The following is a 12,281-nucleotide window of genomic DNA, read 5'->3' as shown; positions in this document are numbered from 1 at the left end:
GAGATAAAGCAGCAGTGATCCAACCTAATAGGCAGCACAACTGGAGCTTTTATCCTGTCTATGTGGCCACTGGCCAGAAATACCATGTGCTCAATTTTCCCAGTGAGCCAGGTGAGTGGGGTGACCAGGAGGTGATCGTTTTTTAAAGGTTAGTATAATTGGAGCATTAAGAAAAAGCTGCTGACAATTATTGGTGTTTTGTTCTCTATCAAAATGTTTAATTTTGATTGTGTTTTGTTGGGACTTTTCTGTGGTTTGCTCTCTGGAACTTCTGTTTCCTAAAGGACAAAGCTCAGGCTGCTGGAATTGTTACATAGGTTTTAGAAAGCAAAGTAGGTAAAGCCAATGTGTCTTAGCCAACATTTGCATCCTCCAAGACAGTTTAACTACACAATCAAAAGTATACACTGCGTGAGCATGTTTTTCTACAAATATTTATTTGGAAAAAATTTAAAGAAATGTAAGAGACCATTTGTGGGAGTTTCTTCAGGTGAAAAAAGAGCTAACAGTCACTATGGAGACCAAAATACAGGCAACAAGGATCAAAATCAGAGCTACACGGCAATACTTTGAATGCTTCTCTTGTTCTTCTTCTTTTTTCAATAAGGTGTCAAAACCGGGTGTGTACATGTCTCCCAACCAAAACCGCAAGTCATTAGGATTTTCCTGAAAGAAAATTAAATAGAAAATAGTGATTGATCAATGTCACCAACTAATTGATTTGCAGAACAAGACACTGTCAAAGGTACTGTGAGCTCATATGTCAAAGCGCACATAAGCGTGGCAGGACATCCCTGGATTGCTCAAACAGGGAGCCTTCACCTCCTGGCTGCCTGCGGTCCCTGCATCTCCTGTCTGTGGGTGTGCATGAGAATTCAGAGGTTGGCAGGACTTGCTGTTAAAGGGTCAGAAAGATAAGAACATTTCTGTAATGTTTTAGCCAATTTAGCGTATCTTTTTTCTCTTTTAAAGATTTACTTATTTATACTTACAAGAACTGGGATATGGACCAGAGGTGTGGGTATTGAGAGGATTCACCAGAGGCAAAGTGGGGAGCAGAATAGGCAGATCAACTGAAATACACTGCTGAGGGGAGGAGCAGTGGACAAGACAGTAGAGGTCTGCTGGGCCATCTGTGAGTGGCTGAGGATAGCTTCATGGTGCTACGACTTTAACAATTTGCACCACCAGGGAGGGTCAATTCAGCATTTCCTGCATCTCAGTAACTAGTCATTCAGACTAGGGAGCTGAAATAAATTAGATTATTTGCTTCAAATAAGCTTAGAGGTTTAGTTTTGTTTTCATGGTAGACATAAACATGTTTGAGATTTTTAAACTAAGAGTCTAGAGTCCCTTCCATGTCTCTCAGTCTCCTGGGGCTTTTTTGTTTTTGTTTGTTGTTTTTCTGAAGCCACCAACATGCTTGCCGTGCAGAAACCTGAGGCTGTTTGTCTCCCCCATGACAGCTCCTACTCCCTATGACTCTTTTCTCCCTCTAGCCTCATCTTCCTGTCAACCTTACAGAATTATATTCAGTTCAACCTAATTGCCTAATACTTAGTAACTCATTTGTGAACTCTGCTGTCCTTACTTGAAAAAAAATAATCTTACTATCTGCCATTGTGGTTCAGTGCTCTAGATTCAGAGTCTATACCTGAATAGGTACCAAGAAATTTGTAGTTAATGCTGAGTCTCTGTTTTTACAAACTCAACTTCAGGTAACATTGCTTCTCATCTTGATCACTGCAGTGACTCAAAACCAAGCCGCCAGCCTCAAATCAGCCCCTCTAGTCTCAGGGGGTTTTGTATCAGTTGGTGTGGACAGTACCTCCCCTGTCATGCTGCTGCTAGTTGCAATCTCTCTACTCTTAGAAAAACAAAGATTAACCTCTAAGTCAGATACCTGGCCCTCCTTGATGGCGCAACGGGTTAGGACACAGCACTGCAAGCTAGCTGCAGCCACTTAGATTCCAGCCCCGGGCGGTGACCCACATGGCACGGCAGACCACTCCTGACCCGCCGGCTGCTCCCCTCAGCAGTGTACTTGATCTGCCTATTCTGACCCCCACTCTGTCTCTGGTGAATTCTCTCACCACACCTGCATCTCTGTCCTATACTCCAGTTTTGTATGCATAAATAAAAGAAATCTTTAAACAAAGAAAAAAGTCGGATACCTGTGCTGAAGGATTGGTGAATTAAAAATCCTTCGTGGCTTCATCCTTGTCCTTCTTTTTACTAGTGTCTTAATCAAGAGATTGGCACTTTGCAAGTCTAATGCCACTATTCTCTAGTAAAAATTTTCATAATGGAGACCATCCTCTTAGATTCTGCTTATCACTTGCCTTGGTAACTGAATGTGCTCCCCCCTGCCACCCCCACCCTTCTTTCTTATTTATGAACTCTTAGAACTGTAGAAAATGGTAGTGGCCAAAGACACTTGGAACTTCTTTAGTTCATAAGTGTTACCTCAGTTTCAGAAAAAGCAGGGCTCTGTTATGAATTATAGATAAGGATAGTGATGAAGGAAACTGAATCAATTAGGTGTAGGAGAAATTCTGTTGAAAGGTATGGCTTCCAGAAGCATCTCTCTTAAAGTTAGTCTGAAGGATAGTGAACAGATCTTAATGAGGGGCCCCTGCTTTGAGGTGAGTGGGTATGCAGGTAGGAAACAGGTGGGGGGTGCCAGACCCAAGTGGTGACAGTATAGCCTCACATTCATATTTACGCTTCCTAATCATGACTCCCAGAATTGTACAGTAAAATTGTTCCTTTCCAGGAACATTCTATTTCCTTAGTCTGACAAACATGCCTTTTTTTTTCTTACTTGAATCCAAAGTGAATTAATTATTTAGACTGTAGCAACAACAAAGTTGGACTGCGTTCTGTTTTCAACAAACGCTTTTTTTTGTGCCTTTTTTTCTTTCTTTCTTTTTTTTTTTTTTTTAGTTACTCCTTACAGAAGACCCTCTCTTCTCCTGTGTCTTTTGGAATTCTTCATATCCTTTAATCCTGTCTTAGGTTAACTTTTTTTTCATGAAGGGTTTTTAGTTTAATGTATGTGTCCTTTTCTGAGTGTGACAGTCCATCCCTATCCTCTCCTACCTTGTTCTGTAGTCAGTGTTAATTTGCTCAATTAGATAAACTTTTGAGTGAAGAGATAGTAATGCTAATCTCTGTGGTTCCCCTTGTCTTTGATGCAAACAACAAATAGAATTGGCTCACCGCTAGTCAAGAAATGTTTGTGAAATAAATCAATACTCTCCCCAACCCCAGATGTAGCTAGTGACTTATTTGAAATCTTGATCCTGAATCCTGATTTAAAAATAATAATAATAATTGCTATAAGGAAGCATCTGTTAATAGAAATTTCTCTGGAAAGTGGGCTAGAGAGAAAATACACTGGTTTTAGTAGGAGATTAAGATACTTCAGACACTGGATTATCAAGAGGTCACAGTGTACATTTTCAGTTTTAAAAAGTGTAGAGGTTTCAGGAGGCAAAGTGCTGTCCCCTTCAAAACAAAGAATCTTTAGGTGCTTAAGGCTCAGAACAGATCTACATTGTTAAGTGAAAGGTATTGGTAAATGCCAGGTCTCCCTGCCCCTAAGACAGGCAGAGGCAAGTCAAGGCTGGGTAGGAATCCCATCCACACAGAAAAGAGAAGCCACTCTTCCTGCTATTCAGGTATTTTGAGATCATTGTGGTTGGTGACATCCAGGGAGGAGTATTGAGGGGGGAAGGAAAGAAAAACGTACTTTGGGTTTAAGTTGGGTGAATGAGTTCATTGCATACTTTTCCTGTGTTGAAATGTTTTTGTTTTGCTTTGTTACTGAAACACAGGAAAATGTCCAAAATGTAAATCTGCAATTTTAAATCAGAGTGGGCTTGAAATAAAATGATCTGTGATGAGAACTGCCTCACACAATGCCTAAGACTGAGCGTACAGTATTTGCAAATAAATGTAGGACACAGAATTTTTAACTCTTCAGAGCATAAGTGGTCACAAAGAAAGGAGAAAAGATTATATATAGCCTGGGAAGTTATTTCTCATATCCATTTCTCTCCCAGCATCTGCACCCATTATTTCTACATAGGTCTCAGTTGATGAAAAGATGAGATTCGAAACAAACAAACAAACAACAACAAAAAAAAATGTAAGTACTGACTAGGAGAGAAATGTGAAAGACAGAAGACTCAGTGACTTAAAATCTGCGGGGTTTTTAGTCTGGAGAAGAGTGCCTTCCCCCTCAATATCCATCTCCTTTAGGATTATTTAACTTATTTTTCTCATTCGTTGAAGGAATTGTCTCTTTATATTGAGTACCTTCAGATGTCCAGCGAGGTTTGTGTGTAGGGAATGCTTATCATACTCTTCAATGGTCCACGAAGGATTCTTTTTTCTTTCTTTCATGGCTTCTTCCAAACTTATGTCACCGTAGAGAGGGTTATTCTTCAGAACTGATGACAGGGATGGGGGTGGGCTGTCTGCAGCAGTGGTCTCTGCACTAGATCCCCTCCTTCTTTGTGCAGTAATATTCTTCTTTTCTCTCTGATAGGCATAGAGACAGGCTTCTTTTACCAATGGGACACTGATGATACACGATATGAAATAACCATACCTGAAAATGACTTAACTGTGCTTGGAAATACAATACATTGAGATAATGAATGAGGAAAGGGTTGTAATCTAGCTTGACCTAGAACTGAATAATCTTTCATTAAAATGTTACAACTAGAAAGAACATTGTTCTTTAATTAAATAGTAAATTTCTGAACTTTAAACAACTTATTTGCGCTGAGATTTACTTACATTTTACTTCTCTGTGCTGATAAAAACAATGCTTAACATTGCTGTATTAATCCAGCACTGTTCAAGATTAAAATATATTTTATCAATATGATTTGGCTTTCATGTATATTCTTGGGCCTCCTAACAGAAATTTTGATAGCTGTACTATCTTAGGATTGCACTCCTTAATGTGTCTATAGGCTATTAACTAAGTATTAATACTGATTTCCTGTTATTTCAAAACATGTCCTTGAAGAAAAATTCATATATGGAAAAGTGCACCTCATAAAACTATAGCACAAAAAATTTTCAAAACTGAGTAAACCCAACATTCCAAGACATAGAACATTATCAACGTGCCTAAGGCTTCTTCTAGTCTACTAATCCTATCCCACCCAGGGATAACTGGTATCCAAAATTTAACAATATAAGTTAATTCATCCTCACTTTGTATCATATATAAATAGAATCATACAATGTTTTGTCTCTGATTTGACCTTCATATTTTTTCTTTTTCTCATGAGTACAAAGTTATCATGAAGTGGAAAAAGGTTTAATTACAGTTTTCCCAGTGGCCACATAAAATGAGAAGAAATCAAAAGCTTGTAGAATACCTCACTTAGTATGGAGCATCAAGGAAGAATTCTACATAAGCTAATTTTGAGAAAACTTGAGTTTAGCCCATAGAATCTAGTAATATATTTCATTTAATTTATAAAATTATTCAGTAATGTGTTTCACCTTTCATCCTCTCTGAACAGAGAACTTTCAGTACTATTTTAATATTTCTCTGACCTATATTCATGATTAAAATACCCTGTTTCCCTTATCTGTTGGGATGTAAAGTCACATTAAGCATGTACTTATAGAAACTAGTATTAAGTAGCTTTATACCAAATGGCTGGTGAAAATCAGTCATAGTATGTGTAAATCTGAAGTCTCTTTAATGTGTTTGAATCATACATTCTGCACCCTCCTCCATATTAGAGATCATTGTGCAGATCTGATTTCAACAGGTTGTTGGTTGCTGAGTCTTTTGTATTTTGATATTTATTTTGCCATGAAATATTTAAAAATCTACACTAAGTACTTTTAAGATAGGTTATCTGACCAAAAAAAATGTTTCCCAATTAAGGGAAAATAATTTGGTGTAAAATTTAGAGCATTCCAGGTTAGCATAATTCTGACTGTTTTAATGCTAAATAGCTTTGATAATCTTTGTAGGATAAATCTTCTGATACTGACAAATTTGCTTTGTCAGCTTTCTTGCCTGCTAGCCTGTTCTTTAAACGTCTTAAATACGGAAATTATTTAAATAACAAATACACTTTATAGTTTTAGAGTTAAGAAAAAATTGTATGACAATGTCTGAAGGCCTTGAAAAACTTACTGATAAAATATATCTATTAAAAAAATCAGAACCCATGTTCTTAAGTTTTAAGGCTTATCCTAGAGCAAGATGCAATTTTTATATTGAATGTCAGTTTTATGTCTGAAGGAAGTGTGTAGAGGAAATTAATAAACTAATTTGAATAATGTAGATTAAAATAATGACCATGGTTGAGGTTCATTTCATTTCGATAAATAAGTGATATTCCATTATTTTAGTTACGTGAATTGTAAACTAATTTTTTAAATGTCACAAAAGTAACATTGAGCTTTCTTTGTTGACCATATAAACTTTAGACATGAAATAGATACATTCAGGCAGACAAAAAACAGTCCCCGCAATTAACAGGCAAGTGTAAAGGTGTATCTGAGAAATACACTTTAGAAAGAATACAGTTGTTACTAGAAGGAAAGGTTGAGATGCCAGAGGAATGATGATGGACAAATAAGAAAACTGTTAGGTATGTGAGTATGATTAGGACTTAGTAGTATTGAGCCATTTATTTTATGGTAAGGTAGAAATAAAAATTTTTTTGTGAGTTTAACAATAGACAACAAAAGCAATGGGAAGTTCTACATTAAACGAATAGCTCTGATTAGGACTCTAAAGATAGCTTAAGATGTTCTTAGAGATACTGAGATTTTTTAATTAGGATGCATTAAGAAATCAGAGTATAGAAGTATAATAAAAGTAGGGAACTGTAGCCTTCTTTCAGTAGAGTGGTTAAAAATAGTGGAAAATGGATCAATTTATAAAACAAGAAAAATGAAACAGACTAGGTGGAAACCTCAGAGAAGTAAAAAAGTTTAGAAGTAAACAGAGTAAACCACCTGTTGAAATGACAGAGTCGAAATACCTTCTTCAAAATTAAATTTTATTATACATTATTATATGTGTATGACTATATGCTGCTTTTTCTCCCTTTCAGTTTTTGTGTTTCTATAAGCAAGGGTTCTGGGATGAGAGCTGCAGGATGGTAGAGCTTGAAGCCCTAAGTTACTGCTTGGAAATGGCCTATCCCGAGCCCACATTACCAGTCCTCAGACATTTTGTGAGCAAGATTTTTTGTTCTTTTTAATTATTTTTGTCCTATAAGGGTATTAGTCATCACAGCACAGCCTCGCCTACCCTCCCTAATAAAGAAAATGTTATAATTCCACAGATACATGGAAAGCAATAAACATACCAGAAACTGGAACGCTTGTTTTTCATTTCACACAGTCAAATATAATTGGCATGTGTCATCTGTGACTCCTTGGAGTTCAGTCATCTTCAGTTTTAGGGGGGAGACTTAAAACTAATTGGAGCCTTTCTGTACATATAGCTGCATTACAAGTATCCGAGTATTAGTCTAATATAAGAAAGAGATGAGATCAGAGAAAGAACTGGACATTTTGTAAGAAGTAAAAATGGAGAATCTAGAAATTTCCCTTCCATTCTGGAAAATACCTTGATCTAAAAATCAAGACACACAATTACTTTAAACATGAAAAGATACTGTGCAAAAAGGACATAACATTTTCTTAGCCGAATGAAATGGCCTCAGGGTAAAGATGTTAAGGGTGTGGTTTCATAACTTTTATTGAAAATGACCTCAGGTAGTAGTAATTGAGACAAACGGAGACTAGAGGTGGAGGAGCAAAGCAATGACACTTACTTGAAATATACGCCTTCAGAAAACTTTAGGTGTGTTTGACATATAGAACAGATTGCACGTAAATAAAATTTGCATTAATTAAAATTTTATAGTATGTTTTTTACAAAAACATATGGCCAAAGAAGCCATAAGTCTAGGCTGGCAAGCTTTGGATTTCAGGTAAAAAAAAAAAAAAAAAGGCAACAAATACTAACTCTAGGCTTACAAATTCAAGTATACAAATAATCTATGAAGTTTAATACAGTCTTGAAGGAGGGCCTACTACTGAGGAGGCTGTAGAGTGTGCTCACACACAACAGGTTGCTTCCTGAAAGGGGTAATAGGACATACAGAACAGTGCTGGGAGGGAGAGACGGGTCTTTCAGAAAGCTGAATTGGTGTTTAATCCGTCTTCCCAAACCTCACGGAAGGAGCCCACACACAGTTTCCAGTAGGATCTTAGATTTTGGAGTAGTGGCTACCGTGTCTTTCATTCTTCTCACTCATTGCAGAAGAATTTACTGTAACCTTGGTCATAGACCAGCCAAGTTTTTATGGAAGGAAGAATGTGCTAAATGTCGTGACTGGTTCATCTTGGGCTGGTACGTCTAAGGGGAAAGTAAATCCTGTGTGTGGAAAGTTGACAGTGGAGAGAATCAACAGCATTGAAAGTGACATCTCTAAGGCTAGTAAAACACATTGAAAGCATCGCAGACAGTGTTGCTCAAGAGGGAAAAAGGTCACAGATCCATGGTGTTAGAAATGTGAAGGTGACATCAGAAAAGACTTAAGTTCCTAAAAGTTTTAAGAATTTACATGCCATTCAACTTTCCCCCACATAATTTACCAATTGTAATTAAGAAAAAAATAGGAAACCTGTGTTGATTAACTAATTGAATCAATAATGTAACATCTGTCCCATCTGCACACACATATAATACCAGGATGAAAGGTTTGCAGTCAAGTTGTACCAGACATTCTTAAAACAGACTGTTTTCTGTCTTAGTCAACATTTTTCCAGGAAATAGGAAAGCAAGGGATGCTTCCCAACTAATTTTAAGAGGTTGCTGTAAACTTTTGACAAGAGCAGTAAATAAGAGAATAGTAATTTAATTATAGGCCAGTTCTTCTTATAAACAAAGTAGAAAGCATTTATAAAATACTCCTAAACAGAATCCTACAAGATGTATAAATTATATACATCAGGACAAGACAGGTTTATATTAGAAGATGATCTTTTACCAGAAGGATAGTTTAACATTAGATGATTAATGCATTTGACCACATTAACAGGAAAAAAAAATAGAAATTTGATAGATTCAGAAAATAGTGAAACCTGTTTTAGTTCCTGCCAAAGTAACTTGCCTTCTTTGCCAGATACACAGGTCACCTGTTGAGCAAGAGAATACAAGTAGGTATTTCTTGATTCTATTATAATTATACTTAAATACTTTCACTAGAAAAATGCAGGTTCACAATAAATTTCCTTTCAGTGTGCAATGAATAAGCTTTCGCCAAAATGTCATGTTTACGGTCATTAAATAATTGAGAAATGTGTTAGATCATGGGATTTTAAAATTATATTCCAAATATTTCAACCCATTGATAGCTTAATAAAAATGAGATAATGAAAAGGAAAAGCTAGCTTTTTAAGCACAAATGACGAAATTATTTCTTTGGGCTTCCAGACATTGTGGTAGCCTTCCCTCCTTGCCCCCCACCCCCCGCCAATTAGCAGCTAGACTTCAGGATCTTTTCTAGCTTATGTCTTAGTTGGCTCTTTTCCTCACTTCTGTCATGTCTGTTTCTAAGCCTGTGAGCTGGAGCCAAAGGCCCAGTGTGACAGGTTGTTCTTCCCTTGATTTACACACAGTGTCTTTTATTTAGTTTATTTCCTAGTTACTTTTCCTTACTTTCTTAAGTTGTATAACTGTCGTTTCTCTTTAAATCCTAATGTGTCTTCTATCTCAGGATTTGTTTTTTTATAACTGTTTTTCTTAACCATGTGAACACATAAGTCATGCCTTTTCTAAGAGTATCTCTGTTTCCACCAACCCTATATATTACTATTTTGAAACAGAATAGTCCTGAATGTGCAATAAACGCCCATTTTTATATTTGAGGAGATGGAATAGGGCTCTAAAGATACTTAAATGTCTAGGAAGTATACTGAGGAGCATAACTGAATTGCTCATGGTTTTACTTGAAATAGACCATCTCTGCAGTTCACAAAATCATCAACAGAGTTAGAAATTTAAACTTGAAGGTATGCTGCAGGAAGCAAGTCTCACAGCACTCCCTGAGGAGTCTCAAATACCTCTGAAGTAAACACCTGTATAAATGATACCAGGCTTGTGACAATAGCTTGTGCCAGACTCTGGGGTCCTGGTTTCATGGAGGAGACCTGGGAGATGAGGATCATGTGAGGTCTTGGTCAGTGAAGGGTCAGTGAATGTTGTCTGAGTGAAAGTTTTATCCAGAAAATTTCCCATTAAGATTTATTTTCTATCCAATGAATATATCACTTGCACATTTTAAGATCAGCCAGGGAGAGAGAAATTGTTTATTGCCCTATTGCAATCTTGTAGACTGTCATCCATAGTTTCTTTCAGGACTAGCCAGATACCTGGATTTGCACTTGATTGATTTTACAATCTATGCATTATTACAACAGTCAATTGACTTATATTCAGTCATTTAGCATTTCTTCCTAGGGTAAAAGAATAAATCAGGGTTGTTTGTAGTTTGCAGTTAATTAGTAAGAACGTACTTGAAACCAAAGACGACATTTATCTCGTTAGTGTTTTCTGGAATTGCAGTTTCATGTCACCAAGACCTGTTGAAAGCGATGCCTTTTAGAAATCTGTGTATTGTTTAGGTTTAAGGAGAGCATTGAACAGAGTTTGAAACTGAAGTTTCACATGCAGGAAATGGGTCAGTTCCAATATCAAGCAAAAGATATTAAATCAATGTGTTCCAGCACCAAAGGAATTTATTAGATATGTTCTTTGACTAAATTTCATAGCTTAGAGGGCCAAGGTTATCTGAACTGATTTTTTTGATTCATTTTATTCCATGATATAGACAAACAATATAAAAGGGGAATTTCATAGCATTTAAAGTTAAGCTAAATGAAACAGGAGAAAACAAAGTGGATGGTTAGAAAGATTTTGATGATAAGAAAAAGGAAGAATGCAAATATTTTAAAAAGTCAGTTGTCCTCATAGGTGGTTTTACAGAGAAAATAAATTAATAACCTTATAGGAAACACACAATCACTCAAGTGTACTTGATTTTTAGTGAGTTCATGATAAAGGTCCCGGGGAGACCACAACCACACCATCAAGGAGTCACTTTGCACCAGGATTCATGAGTAGCAACTGTTTCTTAAAAGAAAATAAATTTCTGTTCAGGGAATTAGAACCACTGCAAAGGATTCAATGACTTGCAAGAGTTTGTAGGTCAGTCACATGTGTTCTGAAATGAAATGCTTCTTCCTGTTTCTAAATTGACTAACCCTTAACCCCACTAGCCCTCATATCTTAAAGATGAATCCTACTTCATGCATGGTGTGATAGTCAGGGCTCTTAGGTTTATCCTAACATGTGGAACTCATTAGAGTTTTATTCTTCCCATTTGGTCAGCAAAAAGAATGAAGATGCGAAAGAAGAAAGTTAAAAAAAAAAAGTGTGTTTTGTTTGAAGTCTGTTTAATATTTCTCATCTACACAGACACCTGTGGAAAGAAAAAGTATCTAAAATAACAGCCAGTACCATTCCAAGTGGAGGGTTCTCTGTCTTAGATTTCCTTCAGTCATCAGGTTTCCATTGTCAGCATTGTCTTTGTGTAAAACAAAAGGGAAGCTATCTGAATGAGGCAGAAGCAAGGTTCACTGACTGTCTCAGGCTGTGTGTGAGGCCACAGTGAAAGCTTCTGATAGTTTAGCTTAGACTACACCAAACCAGAGAAACCCCAGAACTTTATGTGCTTATGTAACCATTGGTATGAAGAATTCTGAAGAAAGGAATAAAGTGAAGGGTAGGTAAAAGCTAAAATGAGGACAGGGTGGGAAGCTAATGCTTAAAAGGAAGTGAGCAGTGAAAGAATTCATATACTTTATGAAGAGATTGGAGCAGGTTTCCTTCAGGGAGAAAACCTTTTCTGGGTAGCAGGAGTGAGCCGTTTCCTGGTGCTCCGTACCCATAACGTTCCTTTTGCACAAATGGTGAAATGGCAGATCATGAGAAAGAATGAGCCTCCACTCATATTTCTGGGCTCTTCGATCTTACCTGTGAGTACACGAGGTTTTGCCAGTGTTGTGCTGCAGGGTAATTCCCACCCGGAAACCGCACCAGGCTGGCCTGAAGAAGCTCAGAGTTCCTCGTTAAAGACTTCACATCGAGCTGCAGGAATTTGTCAGGGTGGTTGTTATTTGGCAAAACAGAGAGATCCATGTCTTCCTTCCCC

The 12,281-nt window shown here is 37.0% G+C and overlaps 1 protein-coding gene across 1 annotated transcript; it reads right to left on the bottom strand.

The window, feature by feature from the left end:
• Window positions 1-486: 486 nt before the first annotated feature.
• Window positions 487-12,268, bottom strand: KIAA1024L (KIAA1024-like ortholog). The gene is made up of 3 exons (XM_004686684.1): window positions 12,104-12,268; window positions 4,324-4,548; window positions 487-666 (listed from the first exon to the last, which is right to left on the bottom strand). Exons 1-3 carry the CDS (start codon window positions 12,266-12,268, stop codon window positions 487-489), a joined length of 570 nt encoding a protein of 189 aa, XP_004686741.1.
• Between the last annotated feature and the right edge of the window lie 13 nt (window positions 12,269-12,281).

The sequence above is a fragment of the Condylura cristata genome, unplaced genomic scaffold (assembly GCF_000260355.1).
Source record: "Condylura cristata isolate star-nosed mole 26May11 unplaced genomic scaffold, ConCri1.0 scaffold00021, whole genome shotgun sequence".
In the NCBI taxonomy this organism is placed as follows: Eukaryota; Metazoa; Chordata; class Mammalia; order Eulipotyphla; family Talpidae; genus Condylura; species Condylura cristata.
The sequence above is the reverse complement of the archived record's forward strand: the minus strand, read 5'-3'. Positions and strand labels throughout refer to the sequence as shown.